We start from the raw sequence: 25,541 nt of genomic DNA on the forward strand, positions 1-25,541 counted from the left end.
AGGCTTAAATGGAACCCACAATATATGTATTCAACCATATTTTCACAATCACATTCTCTCTTTTTGTGTCTTCTCTCTTTATCCAGCTTAAATTCATGGCTAATTGTTTATAACCATGTATGTATCTTTAATTTCTTAGTTCCTATTTCCCTTAATCACACTTGCTTGGCAAAATTCTCAGTGTTGGTTAAACCCATTTTTTTATTTTTATTTTTCCCATATCTGCTCCTACAGAGCTGAACATGGCAGAAGAAACACAATATGATTATTTTTTCATATCAAATAAATGACCAAGAACTGCAAGTGGCTTTTATTCTGCCTGCCAAGCAGACTATAATTTCCTAGAATAGTCACTTTTCTATTCACCTACACAACCATTTAACACTTTCACGTCTCTTCTCAAACCTCCAAAAACTCCTGTCCTTACTTGACTCTTGGCTGATAACTCTTGGTACCTATTTACTGAGAGTACTGCTATAAGCTCTCACTACTATACCTATCCATTTAACAGCTGGGTTTAACCAACACTGAGATTTTGCCAAGGATTTGTGATAAAGGGTGACAGGTGCTAGGGAGCTGAAGATACATGCATGGTTACAATAATTAACCATAAATTTAAGCTGGATATAGTCAGAAGACATAAAGTGAGAGTGTAACTGTGAAAATGTGATAGTCACGTATTTATCCTTCTTCATGTTGCTATAAATCAGGGATCAATCAATTCTTTCTGTAACATTTACTGGTTCTTTCAGAAAGTCAATCTCTTAGGTTCTGTGGGCCATAGAATATGTCACAACTATTTAGTTCTGCTATTGCAGTACAAATAGAGCTACAGACACTTTATAAATGAATGTATGAATGTATGTGGTTACGTTATTTATGAACACTAGAATATGAATCTGATTTACTTTTCATGTGTCATAAAGCATTATTATTCTTTTGATTTTCTTTCAACCACTTAAACATGTAAAAATATTTGTAGTTTGTGGGCATTACATTCAGAGAGCCAGATTTGGCCTCAGGCCTCAGGCTGCCAACTCTTGTTATGGTCAAATAATCTGTCCCCCTAGCTAAACCTTATCTTTCCACTTGTGTTCTAGATCCCACCTTCTCTTACCTAATCAAAACACTGTTCAACTTTTCTTGCTCTACCAGATCATTCTCTTAGTATACAAACATGCTATTATTTCTCTCATCTTAAAAAGCAAAAACTTTTTAAGTACAATTGCCTGGTACTTTCTCTTCCTGTACTTTCTTGCATGCTTGCTCAGATGGAAAGGGTCACCTGGAAAGGAAATGAAGGTGGCCTCTGGCCATCAAGGAACTAAAGCCCTTAGTCCAACTGCCCATGAGGAACAATTGGGCCAACAACCACTGAGTGAGGTGGAAATGAACAGTGCCTGAGTGGAACTTTGAGAGGACTTTAGACTTCTGATGGATCCTCAAGTGGAAGCCCCAGCTAAACTGTGCCTGGATTCCTGATGCACATGATCTAAGAGATAGTAAATGTGTATTGTTTTATATCACTAATTCTGGAGAAACCATTACATAGCAACAGAGAAGTCATATACTATACTTCAACATGAGCAAAAGAAAGAAACCAAAGTTCAATTTCTGACTATAATTTCTCAGTCATGTTTCATGAAGGGCAGGTTCAACCCTCTCCTTTAAATCTGAGTTTCAGTGGTTTCATAATGGAGATATTACTTATGAGATTAAGGATCCAAGTAGTAAATCACACACCATAATTCATATGAAGAATCAAGCTAAAGTCTAGCACATCAAAGGTAACTAATAATAGTAGTTTTAATCTGAGATTAGATGTCTATCCTTATTATTGCTAAATGGTAAGATCTTCAATTTTTTTAGAAGTAAATGAAATTTTAAAATATTAAATGAAAAATGAAAGTAAACAGTAAAGTATAATAATACTGTCATACTTGAGAAAAGGATGTATTTGAGAAGCAATTTTCCTACTGATTGAGTTTGAGTTTCAATGGCAAGAAATTAGGTAATTATATTTTTAAAAGACTATAAGAAACATACTTTGTCAGCAGCTGTCTCAGGAAGAGACTCTTCAATGCCAAGTTCTCGTCGTCTTTCAGCCCTAACTTCTGCATAACTATAAATTGAAAAAATCAAATTTTAGTGTTTGTTCATTCATTAAGATATTGCAGAGTTGCAACCATTCAATATTTGTTATGTGCTTCACTTAAATTTTTCACTAATTCTAGACTCTTTTCTATGTACTACACAAACCTAAAACACATCTACAGGGTACTCTTAATTCAATTTGCATTTTTCTAGGTATATGAAAATTTTATATGCTACTATAAATGATCTCTGACAACACAGTATGTATATTAAGAGGAATTAAAAAATGAAAGAGTATGCTCTTTCCAGTTTTCCTGTTGCATAACTGACTTTGGTACATAAGTGATAGTATGAATTCTGCGGTAAAGCACAGAACTTATGTCAAGCATTATATATCTACTACTTATACGACATTCCTAAAATGCATGTAAGAAAATTTAATAATATATTAAAAAAAAGATTACTTTGTAGTTTGACACATTAAAACATTAAGGTTAAGTTACCTGTGATTTAGAAACTTATATACTATGTCAGGCATAAAAATTACATTGCCAAAATTGTTAAAGAATGTTATCATAATTCAAAAGTTCTTTGAAAGAATTATTACCTTACTACAGTGTGAGTACAAACAATAAACTCTGGCCTTGAATTCCACTGATGATAAGTGATATAATAATGAGTTTGAAGCCAAATCCACTGTTGCCCTTTGGTCAGGAACCTATAATAACACGATTTGCCTTTCCCATATTGCATTACTGAAAAGAAAATAAAAAATATTTTGATTCATACTTAGTTATGAAGAATCTGTTTTTTTAATCAAAAACTATCATTTACATTTAAATGATACATATAGTTCTTCTACATATAGTTCATTCTACATATAGTTCTTCTCTTGGTTTTTCAAAAAATATATACACCAATGATAGGAAAATGCAATTCTTTAGGGCTGGTTTAAGTTCTCAAGTAATTTTCACATCTTCTATAGTGTCAAACTTTGAAGCCAGTCACTGCTGATCTTATATACTTTTCATATACAATAAAAGTTCCAAATATTCAAGGATTCAACTGCTGATTTCCTTCTATATTTACTAAGGGTAGCAACAGGAAGTAATCACATCAGACCTTCTTTTTCCCATAGACACTCTCAAGTACAGTATCTCTGAGGCATTTATTTTGTAACCCTTAACTAACCAAAAGCAAAATAACATCACTGTTTGAAGTAATTGTTATTCCCAACACATGCTCTGTAGGTTTTGAGTTCTGAAGTCTTTAACAGATGGTAAGCAAAGTGTGTGTGTTTTTTGTGGTTAATTTGAGAAACTTCGTATTTTTAAAATATACTGGTAGATTCAGCTTTATATGGATAATCAATCAAGTAGGAATCAGATCAAATTTAAACTAAACTTGTTTCTATTTTATATACTTACAAAAAATTACAGCAAATCTACATTTTACTACCTTTCATTAATGGGACAAGATTTCTCTTTATATGATTTTAAAAAGTTAACCTTACCAGAAATATTAAAATTTACTTACAGTGTTCGTGACATTTTGCCAGATTTTCTAGGTCATCCACATGATAGTAATCATAGCCTGATGTTCCCAAAACTTCAAATGGCAAATATCCTATTATTGGTGGTGCCCTAAGTTGAAAAACAATAACATTATAAGTACCCCACAAGAAACATTTTAACCAGATATTAATTTGGGGAGCTATTTTTTTAAAAATGGAAAATGGATTTGAAAATCCTGATTAGAAAAAAAGTTTGTCCTTAAAATCCATTAGTCAAGAATAATGTAACATAACTATTACCTTTTTTATAAAGTTTAAAAATGAAGTTAATTACCTGTGATCAAGAAATAGAAACTTCCATTCTAAACTATGTCTAGATGTAAACTCTTCATTGGGTTCTTCAACAGTACACATTTCCTATAAATAAATCGATAATTAAAATTCAGAAATACTTCCCTGTGTTCTTAGAAGAATCCTTGTTAGATGACTTTTCCCTAAATAAATTTTTAAAAAATTTAATTTTTTAGTACTAAAATGTGATAAGCTAGAGATACAGCTCAGTGGTCAAGTGCTAGCCTAGGAAGGCCAGCATTTGAACACCTTTGAAAAAAAATTAATTAAAAAATATATATTTTTTCTTTTGGTAAGAGTTTGAACCCAGAGGTGCTTTACCACTGAGCCATATCCCCAGCCCTTTTTATTTTTTATTTTGAGACAGGGTCTCATACTAAATTGTTTAGGGCTTTGCTAAGTTGCTGAAGCTAGCCTCAAACTTGCAATCCTCCTGCCTCAGCCTTCCAAATCACTGGAATTATAGGAGTATATTACCACACCCTGCTTTGATAACAACTTTAAATGGAGCAATAAATGATACTAAAATGCAGACTGTAGAGTTATTGCTTCAGACTTCTCTCCTGAGTTACTGTTCTATATTACTCTTCAGATAGCCCCATACACCTCAAACAGTATGCCCTAAAATGAATTAATTGTACAGTTGTACAATTTTCCAACTAATTGATGGACACCTACCTGTGCAGTGCCAAAGTCTAGAAATCTGATATTCCTAACATACTCTTTCATTTTTTCCTTTTAGCATCCAGGTGGCCACTACTAATCTTCTCAATTTCACCTTTTAACATTCTTTTAAAAAAAAATCTATATCCCATCCATTTTCTATGGCTTAGTTTAGATCATCACCATCAGTGACATCTTACTATGCTAACATCTAACTAAACAGCCTCTCTGTCCTTCAATTTGTCTTCTATTCTGGGGTCACAATTACTCTACTAATACTCAAATATGCTTAGGTAACTTTCTTGCTTAAAAATCTTCTGTGGGTCCTCATACTGAAATTTCTTCAGCATGGAGAAAAAACAGAAATAAGTTTCATTTCTTGCTTTTGCTTACTTTTCTAGCCATACTTCCTACTTTCCTATTTTCTCCAATATATGAACCCTAGACTCTGGTCACACTAGCTAATATATTATAAACTTCCTCTGTACCCTTAAATAACCTCCTGCAGCACAATGTTAATATATCAAGGAGCTGGGCTCTGAAAGAAAAAGAATCAAGACTCCAGTTCTGACATTTAATAGAGACTTTGGGGAAGAAACTTAACTTCTCTAAGCCTCAGTTTCCTTATATACAAAATAGGGACTATAACAGCATGTATCTCAGGGCTGTTATAAGAATTACATGATAATGCATATAAAAAAGTATAGCATGCAATAAGTGCTCAAACACTAGCTACTGTTATTACTTCCTAAGATCAAAACAAGCAGAACAAGACTGATTTTGGATCTTCTAACTGCTAACTCAGTACTAGTGTCCTAAATCATGTGTCTCGCAAATCTTGTCCTGGTTTCTTCATTCCGCCACTTCTAAGTGGTTGAACTAACCCATTTCCTTATTTGTCTGCTTGTTGGGCCCAGGAAATAAAAATAAATTACTTAAATTTGAAAATGTAAAAGGTAAATTATATGCAGTAAAAGCCACTTACACATTTCAAAAGAAAATTTCAAAAACAATCTTTCAAAAATTACCTAGATTTTTTTGGACTTTCTCCTTTAGTGAAGAAGGTGAATTATATACCAAGTATCCTAAATCTGGCACAAAAGCAGGGCAAATGGTGACACATAATCATTGGCTAACTGCAATATATGCTAAAAAATTAGTGTTTTCATAACTCATTGTTTCTGAAATATCAGAATCATAATCATAATCATACATATTTAATAGCCACTACTACTTCAATGCTTGCAGGAAAATTCAGTCATTCTAGAGACAAAAATTATATAAAATTATATTAAAAATTATATAAAAACTGAAAACCTCTTAAGCACTTAAATTAGAAACATACCTTGATAAACTGAGGTGTAGCTAACCTGACAGTAGCTACAAAACAAACTCTATCTTCATAAGAAGGTCTATGTGTGCGTTGTATAGTTCCTTCAAAACCATTATGTGCAGCAGTAGATACTAAAACAGTAAGGAAATATGTATCATCAGTTATTCCAGTAAAATCTGGCTGTTACTTAGAAAAATATGAAGTTTTAAAATACATTCTAAGAGAAGCATTTAACTCACCACTGTTTAAAGATTTGAAATTTCCTATAAATCTCACATACTCATAGGTAGATGGCTCCTTTGGATCTATTGTTCCTCGAAGCATATGACAACAGAACTCTAATTGATTTTTTGCTGAAATAAATGATTAAAAAGTCAATATCTGTCATATATCACATGAAATAAGATTACAAAAGTTTTTTTTATTGTTGAATAAGTTCATATTTTCTTCAGCAGACGTCTTCAATGACAGATTATTTAGTCCATAAAAGTAAAGTACCTTCAAGAGCTATTTCACCTTGTACAAACAACTTACTGTTCTCTATTTTTACCTGTCCTTTCTCATTTTTCACTCTAATTTCAAAGAAAGGGTTTGCTTCCCAGTCTAAAGCTAATGCTTCTACTTTGAATAGCTGCTGTTCCTATCTTCTAAAGACCAGGTCTACATCACTTTTTTTTTGGACAGTTGCTAATACATTATAGAATTTAACAATTCAAATACAAAGAAGCTCTAAGATGACTGATGTCACTATTACCAAATAAGGCAACATTTAAAAATCATGAAAAGATGATTACAGAATATATCTAATAACTAATGGCCATGAATTTTCTTCTTTAGGTCCTTAATTTCTACAGTTTTAAATTTGATCAGGCCTTCCATTTCAAAGAGTTTTTTTTTTTTTTTTCCATTTTTTAGTGTCAGAGATCTCCTTTCTTTTCAGTAAGTGTTCCTGTTTTCATGTATTCACTTCCCTTTACCTCATGCACTATGGCTTGCATCCTTGCACCTCTACTCTTCTAAAGCCTATCAACATTTGTACTGTCAACTTCAATAGTTTTTCCTCATTTCACACTTCCTCATTCCTAACATGAACTTGCCTTCTTACCTATTGACTATTCCTCTGTTTTCTGCTAAACTATCTTCAAAAACTAGCAAACTTCACAAAGGTTCTTTTGATCTTCATCTTTTTAGATCTGCTATAAACTGACTGGTCTTGGAAATCTTATTTACCACTCCATATCTTTCCCCAACACTAACATTTTATGTAACACAAATTCTCATATCATTATTTGCTTTTAGGATATTTCCACTCAATGTCCCATCAGTAATTTAAACTCGAAGTATTTGAAAGTGAATTTTTCCTGTTTCTTCCTAAGTTAGCTGTCCTCTTTGCCATATGTATACTTATTTCAAAGTTAGAAACCATATCCCTACTTCCTCTACGTATCAATTTGCTCTCTTCTCTACCTATTACAAATCCCAAAGCTAATTTGTCACCAGGCCCTGATATTTATTTCACCAAGGAAACTCTCATAAATCATTTTTCCACTTAACACTTAGGACCATCAACTCAGTGCAGTCACAAATTGCCTCGCACCTAGATAGCTGAAACATTTATTCATTGTGCCTCCACTCTCTTGCCTCTGATTCATCCCTTCCTACTACACTTAGACTGTTGCAAGCCATCCATGGGCTGTGTGTGTGAGCTATGCTCATTGGAGCTATATGAGGGGACAGGTCTAGCACACTGATTGGGCTGTGCGACGCAAGTGCACCGCTTCTCTCGCTCTGCCTGTGATCCCATACAGCACCAGTGACTTGCCAAGATGTCAATCAATCTGCTGACCACAAAACACCACGAAGCAAGACTCTACCTTTAAAACCTTAATCCACACCTTATTTGGTGAAGAACATTATCTGGAATCTCCTTTGTGTGTCCCCCCCTATAAAAATAGATTCTGGGTGCACGCTGTCTTTTCAGCACCTTCCAGTGTGGAAGCTGACCCTTAAGGTCGCAGAGCCATCCTACCCTCGACATGAAAACTACTTCTGTATTGTGTGACTTTTCACCATTTTCTTAGCTTCATGTTGCAGCCAGCTCTTTGGAACCCAGCTCATCTTGTCAGAGCGGATCACTGGTAAGACTTAGACTAATACTATTTTTATAGCATTGCTTCAACACTCAAGGATTAGTAACACTTTCCTTCACTCACCACATCAAGCTCATGCTCTTTTATTATCAAAATAAATGGTTTTATCATCTAACTCAACAGGTTCAAAATCTAAGTATCATCGTCTTCCCAAAACCCTCCCCAGCTTGGTCACCAGTACCTAACATAGAGCCTACCGAGTTTCCCTACATAACATTCATATACTTTCCTCTTCATCCTTACTTTGATTACAACAATAATATCAATTTTCCCTTTTTGTCCTGAGTGCAGTCCTTCTCAAAATTTTCTACTCAAGTGACTCCCCTTTCACCCTTCTGATTATAAAACCACCCAAATCTCCTTCACTCACTCTCCACAATGTAAAACATAAAAACTCTATAGGATGAAATATTAGGCTCTTTATAATTCTGCCCTTATTTCCCTTTCTAGACATAAATTACATCAAATGTACCACCTTCATCACAACCAAAATGACCTACTAAACTTTCTAAGCAATGTCCCCTAAGTTTTAACTCACATCAAACACTTTTTTTTCTGGGGAAGAACTTCTTTTGTGTATCCAATGCTTAAGGCACTTAATTGATTTATCTACTGAAAAGTAGTATTGCTGTTCTCATCTCTGATCTTAGAAACAGAAGTCTATGGTCTCTACTTTATGCCCGATATTTTGATTCACTTCTATGGCCAATTCTGTCCTTGTGAGGGTCTCTAAAGTCAATTCCTTCTTCTTTGTCCTCCTGTTTCTCTCTCCCAGGGTCCCTTTCTAATTCTTCTCTCCTTACTCTATATATTTACCTCAAGCAATATTGTTCATTTCATTACCTCAAATACTACTTATAGGCACATTATTGGCTTTTGTATCTATTAGATCCAGTCAAATCTTTCTCCTAAATATTAAGATTATAATGACCTAGGTCAATGTCATACAAACTTGATTATAAAAAATTACAGCTAGGCTTCAAATGAATTCTCTCCCTGAAAAGCTAGCCATTCTTAACAAAAGATAAACACCTGTATATCTTAATTTTTGGACAGTCATTAATAGATTATAGAATTTTAGGATTTAGATACAAAGAAGCTTTAAGATGATTGATGTCACTATTTCCAAATAAGGAAACATTTAAAAAACATGAAAAAAATTATTAAAGAAGATGTCTAATAACTAATGGCCAAATACAGTGATGTAACGATTCTGAAGTTCATACTGAGTAACAATGAAGAAAATGTTGTGTACTATTTGCCTAACAAATCTAGTAGAAATGTTCAATTATACCATAATATTTTGTGTTTTTTGATGGTAAGAAATGTTTTTCACTATTTTGGTTCTTTTTATAATAAAGCATAAGTGCCTAGCACATTACACACATCCAATAAAAGGTTACTTAAATCAGTTTAATTTAAAAAGTAAATAATTTTTCTTTTTAATTTAATAATCTTAAAAGATTTGCAATTTTTTCCTGCATAGTTTGAGTGCCCACTTAGTCCACAATGAACAAAACAAGAAGGTTTAATTATCTATATCAATAAATACAACATGATTTTATTCAAATATTAAAAAGATATTGATTGCCAGGTTTCCATTTCTGTATAAAACAATATCATGGCTTAGCTGTGGTCAGATTTATTATAACAAAACAAGATGAAATTTCAGTATACTTTGGAACAGATTTCAGATTTAAAATATGAACACAATTCCATTATATATAGATACATGTATACACATATACATACATTTTTAATATTTAAAAAGCACACAATAGGGTATAGGGAACAATGCTGTATTTTACATTTTTTGTGTATGTGCAGGAGTACTGGGGATTGAACTCAGGGACACTCAACCACTGAGCCTCATCCCCAACCCTATTTTGTATTTGATTTAGACAGAGTCTCACTGAGTTGCTTAGCGCCTCGCTGTTGTTAAGGCTGGCTTTGTACCTGCGATCCTCCTGTTTCAGCATCCCAAGCCGCTGAGATTAGAAGAGTGCACTATCATGACTGGCTGCATTTTAAATTATTAAATATGTCTATTTTTCACAAACTTAAAAAAGTAAAGGATAAGGCTATCAAATATAATATTTGAGTTTGTTCTTCACAGTCACTACTTACATTTTAAGTATTCAGGAGTTAATGAATCACTTTCCAGCAGATGGGTAGAGAGTATTTTATAAAACTCTGAATGTTCCCCCTCTGGGATAAAATTAAATATACTTTGATCCACAAGATCAGACTGAAAAATAAATTTTAAAAAATAAAATAGTTTAATGATTCAAGAAGCATTTATTTTGAAAATGTAAAATCACTATCAAACAAGAGTATGAATGATTAACTTTCAATTATCTAAGAAAACCAACAAATGTCAAGTAACAGAATACATCTTTAAAAACAAGATTGAAAAACTGGAAGAAGGTTAATATTACCCTCATCCTCCGATATTAGTATCATCAAATCTATGACCAATATGACCTAAAAGCCTGGTGTATTATTTGCAAAGCTGAGTTTTGCTAAGTTTTTTAAAATACAATAGGACTAAGAAAGTTAATCAGAAATCTCTAGCTACAAGATAGCCTTACCATTTATTCAAACCTATGCTAAATGATGGTAGTAGACATAACTACAAAGGACCAGTGTCTGGTTAAACAAAAAGGAGATCTGACTTAGTTGTCATTTCAGTTGTCCAATGTGCCCTTTTGTTTTTATTCTATCTTTTCCAGGCATCTATTCGATATTTCATTGTTAAAAAGTTCTTGCTCAAACAGAGCATTCTTGCTGATATATGGCTTTAATTATGATTCATTAATCAACAATAATTTGAGAAGCTTCAGGGTGCCTACAGTATGTGATGGCTGTGGAATTAAAGATGAATATGATAATATGAATAGGATAATTCTATCATGAAGTACTAATGACAACCAAACTCCAGTGACTTTCACATTTTTTTACTGAATACAGTCCATTCTATTTGATTTCTCTACATTTTCAATTGCCCTGTACTATCCTAGGAATACTGAGTGGGTATCTCAAGGACTGTAGAGGCAGGGATGAAGAGATTAGGAAGTAAAAAAATAGGAAGGTAGGTCTGTTTTCAACCAAAGTAGTTATGCATTCATTTTGTTTCTATTTATACATCTTTTAAGATTTTCTCTGAACAGCTCTGTTGCTTAAAAATAAAATCAATAAAACAACAAAAAAGAGTAAGAGAGACACTGGAGATGATAGGCTAGAGAGGAGTGCTTGACTACTCCTCACATAAGCCATACATCCATATTCGTTCTGTTTTTCCTCTAGCCCTCAAAGTTCACCCCACGAAGTGAAACAGCCTTCCCCTACCTCCATATATCAGTACCCTCCATTCTTTGAAAAATTTTCAAATTATTTCCTTTAAAAAAGCTTTCCCTTAACACCAAAATCCACAATAATTTTTTTAGTACTTATTGCATAGTATTTCATACTTACCATTAATTAATGATGTGAATTATTCATTTCCCATTAAAAATATTTGTTGTTTCAATGTTTATGTCCTGTTGCCCCATGAAGGATGAAAGGGCCCCATCTCTTATACCTTCCTCTTTCTCCCATCCAATCAAGGAAACCTAAACCCTGCCCCTTGCATTTAACAACTATTAGCATAATAAGTAAGTCATTTGGGGCTAACAAGCTATTTAATAATGGTCTAAGGGGTAACCACACCAAAACTGTTATCTATATCTTAATAAGGAATTATTCTAGAAGTTTGAAAAGTCCTAGAACTGAAGGAATGAATTAAAAATACAGGCTTGTATAATAAAAATGCTAGAAAAATATCTTGTATTGACAATAATATATCAAAGATAGTTACTGATACAAATTTTAAAAAGTCTTGATAGAAAAATAAGATATACCATTTAAAATAAAAATTTCATCTTGAGAATGATTATTGTTTTCTACTACTGTTTATTCTTATTATTTCTTCTTTATTTCAATAAATTGTAATTCAGTCTATTTTACTCTTGTTTTTCTATCTATAACTTCATAGGATGTGTCCTATTCACAGAGAAATAATTATGAATGGCTAGAATTTAGAGTAGGGTCGCAAGTACTGCTTCTCTTCCACTTTACTTCTTCTGCCAGATTATGAAGAGTGTCAAATTTTCCATTAACTGCTATAACTCAAGTTTCTTGATGAGGTTAATCATACTTGATGTTGTCATGAAATCCACTGGGTTCCCAAACACCATTCCAAGGGAAGAAAAAAATGGTAGCTATCTGAATCTTTTTATATTCCTAAACCATTTTAATAAATAATAAATGTATTGCTGATTTAGTTATATGACATGTTTCTACGTTAGATCAAGGTTACCATCTAGTGGAAATTAAAACTACGGCCAATTATCTTTTCCCTTTGGTAGACAAGAGACAGTTAATTGATCCCTATATACAACAGCTGCTTAGGAGGGATGGAAAGCTCCTTTGAAAAAATGTCAAAGATATTTTAGATATAACCAATTTTTAAACTTTTATATTTCTTACTTACAGACATAAAGGTCAGAAATTCTGACCCTCTCAAATTGACCTTTGTTACCATCACATAATTATTCAAAAATTTCAAAATTATATTTCTGCATATTGTATCTTATACCAAAGACTGTATTAACTTTCCTAAAACACACTTGTGTCTGTTCTTAAACTACTGGGTTATGGCTGGGCACATGGCACATGGTAATCCCAGCAACTCCAGAGACAGAATCAGGAAAGTCACAAATTGGAGTCCAGACTCAGCAACTTACTAATACCCTGAATTACAATAAAAAATAAAAAAGGTCTAGGAATATAGTTCAGTGGTAAAGCATGCTTGGGTTAAATCTGCAATTATTACAAGAAATAAAAATTTTGAAAAATAAACTATTGAGTTATGGAAAGTAGCTAATGAGAGGGTCATCGGTTTCTGAATAGTGTAATTTTTAGTCCTGGACTCTATGAGATTACAACATGGATAATCACCTTCCCTATGTTACCTGGCTAAAAATCTAATAAATTCTTTCTCAGGAACACATCTAAGCAATAATTTTATAAATTTTAAATATTTGTTAGACTAAGAAACAAGACCTGTCATTTCTGGCACTTCCATTCGATTGCTGTACAATTAAGTCCAGTTTTTCTGGGCTTCATATTTTTTGCCGATAATGTAAAGGGACCATTAATGATCTCTAATCCCTCTGGCACTGAACTATATGACTCTATGATTTTGTTAACAGAAAGGAAAGGAAAAAATATTTCTTAAATTTTGTTTCTAATCTTAAAGTGAATAAAAACATTTATACCTGATTATCAGTCATAAATAGGTTAAAGTGCACCCAAATAAATTATAAAATTACTGATTTTTTCAAGTATGAGATAAAGAAAATTGGTTTTGGTAGGACCCATATATAGACTCTTATAATTTTAAGTCAATCTTATCATTTTAAATCAGATTTAAATTGAAACTGAAAAATTTTAAGTCATTACCATCCACTCATTAAAGTGGCAAGTTTTAATTTTTAAACAGAACTGAATTGTAAATGCTAAAGCCAAATCTAGGGATTTGCTAGTGTTTCTCTTCTTCTGGGCAAAAGTCAAATTCTCTTTTAGACAAAATAGGGATGCATATTAAAATACCAAAAAAGGATATCATTGTTTTAGACCTTTTATTTAGCACGATTTTTTATAGTTTGTAGTTTAATTATTAATGACAATGCAAAATAGAAAATCAAATTTTTTTCTTATGTTGGATCTTAAACAAGGATTAGCTTTTTCAAAATAAGCTGTGTCTATGCTTTCAAACCATCAAGAAACTTAATTCAATGTCAGTGATGCAAGGGAAAGCCACAGTAACTAGAAAGTAGTTTTAAAAAAAAAAACTGTTTCTAATAAAGTATATTATAATTCAGTATGGAAAGAAATGGTCCCTTGGATGGGCAACAATCTCCCTTGCCTAAAAATTCACCTGTCAATCTATACTCTTTAGATATCACAAACAAAAACAAAACCCAGAAGATATCAATAACCAAGGAACCAGAGTGTGAGACACATGGGAACTCTCTGTTCCCATTGTCAGAATTTTTCTGTAAACCTAAAAATGATTCTAAAAAGTTAAAATTCCATGAGGAAATTGGGAGGGTTTTTATTGAGTGTGGGATGTTAATGATCAAACACTTGACTCCAATTAGATTTGTCACATGTTGCTTATTTCAAAATGTAATTAAACTTTCCCTCACAAAAGACTCACCACCAACGTGCCATTAAAAATAATTTTTTTTTAAAAAAACAGGCACATCAAGTGGCCTGCTCATTTCCATCTACTCAGTAAATAATCACCACATGTCTCTCTGAGAAACCAACTAGAATTTCTAAGAATCTTACAACTACCCTAACAAATCCAAGTGAACAAAATGAGAGTTTACTCAAGTATGTAGAAGGTGAAAGACAACAGACACCAGAGGCCTCAAATTCTGAATGGAGTTCAAGGACACCATCGAGAAGCAGGCTTTTGCTAATGATGCTCTCATTATGACTAAACAAAAAGTTAATATATAGTTACACAAATGAAAGAAAAACCAATACAATTCTACATGGCTTAAAAGTATATAAAATATACTTATTACTATACTTATTCTCAAATTACTTACATCACAGCTTATTCATACAAAGGGATTCTTTCCCTAGGTTTTCTTGCTATGCAAATTTAAAAAAAAAATAGTTGCCCAGATAATCCGCTTGGTCTACCCTTCTCTCTGTCCATTCTAGTTTACTTGCATGCTGTTATAATCTCATACTTTGCTCAGATAATTTTTTAGATGTTGGGTTCATCACCTACTATTTGAGCCTATTGGAAAGAAAGTTCCCCCCCGCCCCCACAGAAAAGCGGTAAAAATCTGGTCATTTTCTATGTGAACCAAAGATACCAGTACATCACTCAATGCCTGGCTTTAAGTGTAGAATCCATTCTCTTTATGAAGTATGAAGCAGCACAGTCACCAAAGGGAATTACTGCTTTTCAATATCTCTTAAAAGTGACATTTACAGGGCAATTTATTTGCATTGTTATGAATTATCAAAAGAAAGACATTTTAAGAGTAATTTATTAATAATGTTAGAATATGTATACTTCAAGAGCCAGTTTAGATAAGAACTATTAAATAAAAAATGCAAATTCATTTCAAATACCATCAACTGCAGCAGAACACTTAACAAGTGTTTGACACAGAAAAGATGTACAAAAAATACATGTTGAATGAAAAAGCAAACACAATTTAGGTATTCACTACCCTTCTCACAATTACACATTTTTTTTCTAATTCTTTATACCTTCAGTAGTATTGACAATGAACTAAGTATGGTCATTATTACATTATCAATTTAAGTCATAGCAAAAAGTTCTGTACCCACTATTTTTAGTATATTTTTATAAGTCATTCCTTTGAGAAAATTATTTGAGTTAGCCTACTTGCAACAGTATCTCAGCAGAACATTGATTATTCTCAAGATATTCTCAGTGTTTTACCACCTTCATCAGACTGATTAAAAAGGAAACACTAAAAAGTTAGCATTAGAATAAAGAAGGGAAGAACAACTGAAATTCAAGTGCAGTTGAATATTCAGTTACCACAGATTAGAGTGATGACTGATTTAAGAAAAGACATACTTAGAGTTTTTATCCCCACCCTTAATCACTGTTCAACACTGCTCTCAAGTCTACTTCTGGGTGCTTTAGGATATTTAAAATGGACATGAAATAAGAAAGAGACTGTAGGATTTTATACTCACTGGCAAATGCTCAAGTAATGAAGTTACACTCTCAGACACATATATTATACTTCCATCTGTCATGATTGCTAAAAAAAAACCATCAAGAGCCTGAAATTAAACATAATGGTCAGTTAAATGAAAAAAGTATTTAACAGGACAGAAATAAGATAAATGTCTAGGGACATAACGTGGAAATATCCATAGTACTGACCTATCTTTTCCCCTTTATAGTACCTTTAAATGTATTATTTATGTATCTTTAAATGTCTTCGGGGAGGGGGGGGAATCACTCTCTGGCTATCTACTGAACAGTTGATTTCTATACATAAAGACTAATGTTCTGCCTTTATCACTATATACATTATACAATCCAACTATATATATAACATGGCTTAAAAATGCTAACATCTTCAAAGTATACATACTACCAATAATACACCGTCAGCACAAAAGAGAACACATCATTATTATTTTGGATATGTATATTAACAGAGAAGTGTATTATTGAAATGTAGGGAGATACATAGGTAATAAAATAAAGGAAGTGGTAGGAAATTAACTGCAAAACTAGGCTGAGGCCAAATCATCAAAGCCTCAAATACCAAGTTAAGTCACAAAGACTTAATTCTATACACAACGGGAAGTCAACACATTTTAGCTCCCTAAAATGTGCTTTAAAGAGAGTAGTCTAGAAGAAGTGTATAAAATGGACTTAGAGGGAACAGAGGACTGAGTCAGTGGCTTTTGGGAAATTATTCAAGAGATTCTGAAAGAAATTCTAATAAGAGGAAAAGAGAAGAAAAGATTTATTAGGTGAGCACTGAGAAATATGAACTTCTTTGGGAGAGATGTTAGACCATCTTGTTGTTAGACTTAACAACAAAACAATCCTACATTTCATATTTTCCAAAGTATTTTCATTTGAGAATTCTAGGAACAGAAATGACAGCTGAAGAAATGAGATCTTCAAAAGACAGAAACATGCCAAAAACAAATACTAGGAAGAATGACCTGCATATAGGGATGAGAAGAAGAGGAGAATACACTGTCATTAAAGAAGCAGATAAAAGCTGGACTTGGTGGCACATCCTGTAATCCCAGCTACTCGGGAAGCTAAAATAGGAGGATATCAAGTTCAAGGCCAGGCTGGAAAATTTAGCAAGATCCTGTCTCAAAATAAAAATTTAAAAGCTGGAGATATAGCTCAATGATAAGAGTGCTTGCCCAGCATGAGCAAGCCCCTAGGTTCAATCTTCAGCACAATTAGAAAAAAAAAAGGTGGCAGAATAGAGTATGACAAGGTCAGTGAGGATAAATAGGAGTGAAATCAAATAGGATAAGGAATAAGGAAATGAAGTTTGGTGATTTTCACAAGAGTTATGTCAACAGGAAGGCAAATAAGACTCTGATGAGTTTAGAATGAGTGGGTAATAAGAGACTAACATAACCCACTCATTCATAAACTTTATTAGGTGAGCACTAAGAAACAGTGCTCCCTGAAAAGGAGGGAAGGAGGGAAGGAGGGAGGGAAGGAGGGGAGGAGGGAGAGAGGGAGGGAGGGAGGGAGGAAAGGAGGAGGAGGAGGGAGGGAGGGAGGGAGGAAAAAAACAGTTTTAAGGGGACCAAGTATTAGGGGAATGCATTTAAATAACAACAAAAGAATAACCAGGATATCTGAAGCTGAGGAAAAGGAAGATCCAGTGGACAGCTAAAGATAATTTCTTTTTAATTAAAGAGTGCTCTCATTGGACAGTAACCTTTGGTAGGAACAAAGCAAATCTTAGTTTTCTTTATATCTGAAGTACCCAACATATGGTATAAGTAAAAACTTTTGATAGTATATAACTTATGAACCTGGGAATGAAAGCAACCTCTAGTTCTAAGTAATTGCTGAGATTACAAAAAATAGACGTACTCCTCTACCTCCTCTGCTCTTGAGGGAAGAAATCTGGACAGCAGAGAAAACTTATTTTGAGTAGATCCCTATCTTCTAGAATGGCTCAGGCAAACCCATATTTAGTTAATTGAAGAGAAGAGTAGAAATCTTGTAATTTAAGCCAATTTATAAATTATTTTTAAAAGTCTTTAATAAAATAATACCAGTATTATTCCACTATTAGTAATTGTCTTATTATTGTTGTTATTTTTAGTAGGGCCAAAATGATTTTAAGAATAAACCTGTGCTTTTCTCATGTGAAGCTAGACTGTGTTACCACTGATAACAAATCAACATTTACTATAATATATCTACTTGCTATTAGGTCTTTTGCTAGAAATTGATTGGAGTGCGTCTCTCTTCTGTAAAGAGAAATGAATTGAAATCAGAACTTCACTTCTAGATCTAAAGCCCGATCTTTTCCTCTTTCAAAGCAGTCAGAGAGTAAGCAAAGAAAAGCCTCCAATTGTATCTTGCCAAAGTCTTGACACACAGAAGGACTCTGAGTGTCCACACACCTTTTGAGTGAGGGACATAATTTTCCATGAGGTAAGTGTATACCAAAAACTAAAGATTCCCTGAGGAGGATTATTAGAGAGACTTGGGACTTAAATAAGGCAGAGAACCATTCTCATCTCAAGAATGAAGACTATGGAGCCTCCCCCACATTGTATGAAAAAAAGGGCCAGAGCACATAGTTAAAAACCACTTGTTTTCCTATTTGATATCCACTTGACCCCCAGCAGTGATTGTTTAGTTGGGAGAAGAGTAGAATGCAAATTCTAAGGAAGGGAACAAAAGTTCCTTGTGGATCTACAGCAAAGATAAAGAGCACAAACCCTCTCCTTGTAGATTACTGGAGAGACCTGACAGTTGCCAAGGGATAAGAAATATATACTAGGACATTACTTCACATAAAGGTGATTTTGCAAAGAATTGATCAGATTAAACTATCCTGATTGCCTTGCCTATTCCTTCTCCTTCAAGGGCAGCAGGAAATATTTCTCAGGCAACAGAAACAAATAAGAGAGGGGAACAGGGGCAGGTGGCAATGAGGGACGGGAGAGAGACAGACAGCACATAAGTTTTAAGTGAATTTTAAGACCTCAGTTTCAGTTCTTCCACTAATTTGCTACCTGACTGTGGACAAACTGCAATATCTCAGTATCTTTGTAAAATGAAGAAGAGGTTGAACTAAATGATCTAATCTCTTTTACTAGCAGCTCTGACATTCTAAGATACAGCCTACATCTGAAATTCTGCTGAAAATAGTAAGTGACCTGCTTATCTTTAATCTGATCAACATGACTGGTCAAGAAGATAATAAAGCTAGGTTATATTCTGGCCAAATGAACTTCACCCTAACAAAGTCAGTTTTATTTAAGTTATGAATCAAAACTTTTCATATTCAATAAACAAATCTGGAAAGACTTTAGAAATGTAAAATCTAACATATCTTTTGAATTCTATCTTTCATTCTGGTATATTAACGTCAGAATGTATATTTATTTAATAGCTGTACATATTAAAAATGCTTGACATATTAAAAATAAAGAAAATGTTTTTTTAGGAATGTATACTAAAATCTATGAAGGTAATCATGAGAGAATTATATTCTCAAAGTTCTTACATATCTGTTTTCTCTGTTACCACAACAAATGTAGTAATCTCAAGAATCTTAGGTTTAGTTTTTCTTTAATGTTTATCTATTGACAATTAATTTAAAAAACTTTCCATTAGGAAGAAATATTTGTAAATAACCTTTTAATGCTTATTGGTAAACATTAAGGATATCAATAAATGAGAGTAGATATTACACCAATTTTTTAATTTATAAGAAATTTTTCATGCCAACAAAGCAAATAGTTTATGATTAATATTATTAAACAACATATGAAACGACTTGCAGACACTGATAATATTATCATAAAATAAAATTTAGAAACAGTTATTTCCTTTTTCTGTTCTAGACATTAGCACATTATATTAGCATATATGACATATTTTTGGACAATATCAAACTCTTTTATAGAGGAAAAAAACAAACAAAATTTAGGAGCTAAGATTTGTAAGTAAGTATATACTAATTTAAAGAACTAACTGCTGGTTACACAGTAAAAAGTTCCTTGCCATGGTTGACTTTCACTAAAAATAAAAATTTGGTGGCAATGTCCACAGTAACTAAGGGTCTGGGATCAGAGGCCAGTCTGCCGGCAGTGAATCCCAGCTGAGTCACTACTTACTAGCTGTGTGATTTTAGACAAGTTTCATAATGCCTTTGTTACTTAATTTCCCTATATGGAAGTGAAAAAGATATTAATATCTACTTCATAATATTAGTTATTATGACACACAAATACTACAGTCTAGGATTGTTATGAGGATTCAATGAGTTAACAAGTGAAAAGTGCTCAGTTATTTTTCAGTTTCAAAGTAGAGATTTAAATTTTACAACACATTTATATTCCAACAAATTTTCATAAGACAATGTTTCTGGGGAATACAAAAAGACTTAGTCCAACAACTAACTGTTCCACCTAAAGTATAAGCAGAAAAACTCTAATTTGCAAAATACTTTGCTTCAGACTTTAGTAAATATACAAAGATATTTGAGACACAGACATTACATATACATATGTTATAAAGATAAATGCTTAATATCTAAAATAATAAACGCAAAGGACAGAGGTGAGTACATTTAACAATCTCTATATCCTCACCTCAAATGCTTTCTTGCATTTATGTCTACTATATGTATTTTTCTTGTCCTTAACTTAGCAAACTACCTCTCTCCTATTATAAATTTTTGTAGGAATTTGATAATAAATTCTGTATACTTTGTATGCTTAGGTGACACCTACATTATTCTCCATGGGGAAGGATTAAAAAGTAGAAAAGTAAAATTAATAAATGTAAGTAATTCAAAACTTTTGTGGTATTATTACTGGTTGTATGAGGTATTAGGTTCTGTTATTACAAGCAAAAGTGCTCTGAATTGTTCTTCAAATAATTTTGTCACAGAAGAACATCTGTTCATTTCCTTTTAAAAGCTTCTACTAAATTTCACTTTTTATTTTTCTATTTATATTTTTCCAAACTCTTCTTTTTCTATTATTTTGTGTTGTTTGGGGCAGATTTTAATTCAGGGTTTAAAAAAATAGTCTCCTGCCCAGTAGGATACTACTATAGACTGAATGTTTGGGTCCCTCTGAAACATTCCTATGTGGAAGTCTAATTCATGAGATGAGTGTATTTGAAGGTTGGACTTGATTAGTGCCCTTATAAAAGTGGGCCTACAGAGCTTCTTTGCTCCTGCTGCCACATAAAGTCACAGAAAAAAGATAAACCAGGCATGGAAGCACATGCATGTAATCCCAACAGCTCCAGAGGCTAAGGCAGAAGGATCACAACTTCAAAGCCAGCCTCAGTGAATTAGTGAAGCCCTTGACTCAAAAAATAAAAAGGGCTGGGAATGGGACTGGGATGTGGCTCAGTGGTTAAGCACCCCTAGGTTCAACTCCCCATACGGGGCGGGGGGGGGGGGGCGGTAAAGAAAGTAAAAGAAAAAAGACAACCATCTATGAACAAGGAATCAAGAGCTCTCACCAGACATCAAGTCTGCTGATGGACTGTTAGCCTCTAGAACTGTGAGAAATAAATTTCTGTTTTTCACAAGCCACCCAGTTTATGGTATTTTGGTATAGCAACTCAAATGGACTAAAACAGACATATTTCATAATAATATCTAGCATGTAATGAGTAATAATTCTACGCTTTTTCAGATGCAGTTGGTATAGTCTCAGGTTCAGAATTCAGTATAGACTTTCATTAAGTATCTCAAAAATTCAGGTACTGAAAATATAAAAATTTGGTGCTACTCTATCAAACAGTATTATTTGTTTATAACACTTGATAAACTTTAATTGAATACATAATTGCAGTGAATTAAGATCTTCCATTATTAACAACACTTCTAAGACTATGTAACAATTAATCACACACCTATGATTTCTTTGTGGAGGAAAACAAAACTTTTCAAAAATTAATTCTGAACATACCTCTAACATTAATTGTGTAAACTCTTCATTACTAAGGAATGTCGGTTTCCAGTCTTGTCGAATTTCACTAGCATCTGACTGTGCAGTGATTTCTGTAAACAGATTGACACATTAGTGACATCCTCCAATCACTCCAATTAAAGATGAGAATGACAGGCAACAACATTTATTGGTCTACATATCAAGAGGCCAGATTCTGGTGTAAAATAAAATATTTGTGTTAATGTGGGAAGTTATCTCTTTGTTAATACCAGTCAACGGTTTTTGTTTTTGTTTTTTAAACCCTAAGGAACTATCTCTGATAGCCTTTATGGATGATAGGCAGGCCTGAGATTGCACTCTGTTTCATGCAATGACCAAATAAGTATAAGAACAAGCAGTTGGGCAAAGTGGTGCAGGCTTATAATCCCAGCTACTCACTTGAGAGGCATATAATATATGAAGAGTAACTAAAAGGCATAGCTACTAATTCCATGGAATACAGTCATTCTTTTAAAATTCATATCAATTACATAAATTTAGGGAAAAGGTCTTAAATTCTCAAGCAAACCCAGTGAAGTTTAAACACAGGCCAATTTCACAGGGTTAAGTACTTAAAAATTACCCTTTAACATAAATTTTATTTTTGTAAAAATTATATATTCAATTTTGGAGGGAAAAATGATCTACTTAATGCTCAAATTAATCCTCTACTGTCAGAGGGAAAAGCATGCATTTTGAGCCATTTCATTCAATAATTATTTATTAAATTCCTATAGTGTCTAAGAAACTGATTTTATAAATATGCCATCTATCAAAGGGTGATGAGATTAGTAAGAATACTATTTATAAAGGTAAAATGTAATGACAGTCATGGCAATAAAAATGAAGGTAAGCAATTCTAATACATTTACAAACAAATCAACAGAATTTGGTAACTCTCTTATGGTGCTGAAGTATATAAAAAAAAAAATCCAAAAGTATTTTTAAGTTTGAGTCCTGGCTGACTAAAAAAATGGTGGGATAAAAATGAAAAAGCTAAGTTAAGAGAAAGAAGTGACTTGACAAAAGGGAAATGAAATCAGTTTTAGATGTACTGAGTTTGAGGAGACTATGCAAAAGAAGTATCTAGAAGTTATCTGAAAATACAAGGTTGAATATTTTGTATCTAAAAGATTTGATAGTTTAACCCATTAAGTCTCAAGTTTTCAATTCTGCAAATATTTCAATGAAACTGATGTGGGTTAAAATAGGTTGGAAATCATAATCCAGAACTTGCATATTATTAATATGAGTAAATATAATAAAAATGTGGTAAAAGTATAATATTATGTAATATATAATACTATATTTAAGCAGATGTTCCACATCTGGGACAAATGAACAAAATGGGTTAATAGAGATACTATTGCCAAATCTATAGAAGGAGGCAACCAAGGAAAAAATGTAGAGAAATTAAGAGCACAAGGATAAGCCTTTGAGAAACATCCCATTTATAGAAAAAGAAAGAAAGAGGAAAGTAATTTTAATTAAGAAAGGGAAGAAGCAGTACAATTTAGTGAAGCCAAGGGAAAAGAAAGCCAATGAAGAATGGATATAAATTTCCAGGTTTATAGATATATACAAGAGGATGAGGTGTAAGAAAAAGCTTTTGATTTACTGGGGATGAGTGGATAATGTCATTAATGAAATTAACAACAGTAATTTCAAAGAGTGGTAAAACATAAACCAGTCTAGTGAGGCATTACTAAGTGAGCTAGGGAGAAGTAAAAAAGAAGCACTAATTACTATCTCTCCTCCTGAAAAGTTCTGCAGTTTCATTTAAGTCTGAAAAATGAAATATCCTTTTATCATTTTTTCTAATCTAGTATATCTGCTACCAAAACGCTTGATATTCTTGAATTTTTTTTCCCCTTTGTGCTAGGGTTGTAACCTGGGGCCCTGCACATGATAAGTAAGTGAAGTGCTCTAAAACTGAGCTACAAACCTCAGCCCCCTTCAAATTTTCTTTTCATGAATTGTTTAGTTAAGGTGATTTTCATTAATTAACAAATATTCAATTTTTAAAATATCATGTTTATTTCTCAGCTATAAACTGAAATTACCTTTTAAAATAACTTACAAGCTCCCCCCCCCCTTTTTTTTAAAGAGAGAGAGAGAAAAGAGAGAGAGAGAGAGAGAGAGAGAGAGAGAGAGAGAATTTTTTAATATTTATTTTTCAGTCTTCGGTAGACACATCTTTATTTTATTTTATTTATTTTTTTATGTGGTGCTGAGGATCTAACCCAGAGCCCCACGCATGCCAGCGAGCGCATTACCGCTTGAGCCACATCCCCAACCACCCACCCTTTTATTTATTTATTTTTTTTAGTTGTAGATGGACACAATACCTTTAGTTATTTGTTTTTATTTTTATGTGGTGCTGGGGAACGAACCCAGTGCTCACACATGCTAGGCAAGTGTTCTACCACTGAGCCACAACCCCAGCCCCTTACAAGGCCCTTATTAGATGTGATCTTTTCCCTTCTTTCAAATCACCCATAACATTCCAACAAAACATGCTCCAGTTACAATGAAGTCTCCTTGCTTCTCTTTTGCATATGCTACCTTCTTTTATGTAAAATGAAGTTTTCCTTACTTAATCTAAGACTCAGTTGAAAAATTAATTATTTTAAAGTTTTATCTGATATATTCTTTCCTTTGTGTTACCATTGCGAATTTATAGTTTTTAAGCATTATTCATATCATGGTCATTTGTATTATAATTATCTACTTAATGTTTGTCTCCCCTGGCTTGAGATACTTGAGGACCAAGAATGTTATCCTGCATCATAAAGATCTAGGATATTGTAGGCACGAAATAACTGTTAGTTGAGTGAAAGAAAGAACATACCAGGAAATCTGTTTATAAAGGTGATTGGTTTCTTTCATGTCCATAATCCAAGCTACTTGAGAGACTAAGCAGGAGGATTGCTAGTTTGAAGCTAGCGTGGGCAACTTTGCAAGATCTCTTAAAAACCAATAACAACATTATCAACAAAAAACTCTTTGAATAAAGTTGAGGGAGGATCCAATCTTCCACATCTGTGCCAAGATCCTAACTCATTATACTTTAAGAGATAGTCTTATTCAAAAACAACAACAAAAAAAGTTTTACAAATTAAAAATTTACCTTTATGTTTTCGTAAAAAATCAATGCTCTTCTGCAAAACAGTAGATTTGTCCATCTTTCTAGCATTACCAGGAAGCATGGATCCCAGTTCTTTAATAAGAACATTAAATTGATCTCTTCGTTTCTTTTCAGATTTGTTTCTTGATACTCTAATGAGAAAAGAAATTAAATAAGCAGGTTTTTTTAAACAAACTATTACAAAACAATTTAAAAACTCAATTTGGATGCAACATAACATGTATTTCTGTAAATACAGACAGTGATAAATATTTATTTCCAAGGTTTCCAACAATATAGGGTTAATCTTGACAACAAATTTTCATCTCAGTTTACCACTTAAGAAGCTTTGATTTATCCAACATTCGACAAACATGTTTTGTATGAAAATACCAATAAGACAAACTGAGTTCACATTGCAAGTTTCAGTTCTCTAATATTCCCAAGGATTATAAATTTACAAGATTATAAACATTAATGAGATACATTTTATGGAAATATATGGAATATGTA

General features: G+C 32.9%; 1 protein-coding gene across 15 annotated transcripts in view; it reads right to left on the reverse strand.

The window, feature by feature from the left end:
- Clock (clock circadian regulator) overlaps positions 1-25,541 on the reverse strand; it is a 112,631-nt gene that overhangs the window by 26,894 nt on the left and 60,196 nt on the right. For 14 of the 15 annotated variants that reach the window (XM_046464548.2, XM_046464262.2, XM_046464002.2 and 11 more), the window contains 10 exons: positions 25,032-25,180; positions 21,881-21,972; positions 15,905-15,994; positions 10,232-10,352; positions 6,194-6,307; positions 5,967-6,085; positions 3,942-4,024; positions 3,631-3,737; positions 2,702-2,849; positions 2,047-2,122 (listed from right to left, as the gene is read on the reverse strand). In XM_046464548.2, the coding sequence (XP_046320504.1) occupies positions 2,047-2,122; positions 2,702-2,849; positions 3,631-3,737; positions 3,942-4,024; positions 5,967-6,085; positions 6,194-6,307; positions 10,232-10,352; positions 15,905-15,994; positions 21,881-21,972; positions 25,032-25,180 (1,099 nt within the window). Of the gene's footprint in view, positions 1-2,046; positions 2,123-2,701; positions 2,850-3,630; positions 3,738-3,941; positions 4,025-5,966; positions 6,086-6,193; positions 6,308-10,231; positions 10,353-15,904; positions 15,995-21,880; positions 21,973-25,031; positions 25,181-25,541 lie in introns of those variants that run through there. The other variant, XM_046464918.2, reaches the window with a different exon arrangement.

Source organism: Marmota monax, unplaced genomic scaffold (assembly GCF_021218885.2).
Source record: "Marmota monax isolate L192 unplaced genomic scaffold, Marmota_monax_Labrador192_F-V1.1 WCK01_AAM20220418_F8-fsc00025, whole genome shotgun sequence".
Classification (NCBI taxonomy): Eukaryota; Metazoa; Chordata; class Mammalia; order Rodentia; family Sciuridae; genus Marmota; species Marmota monax.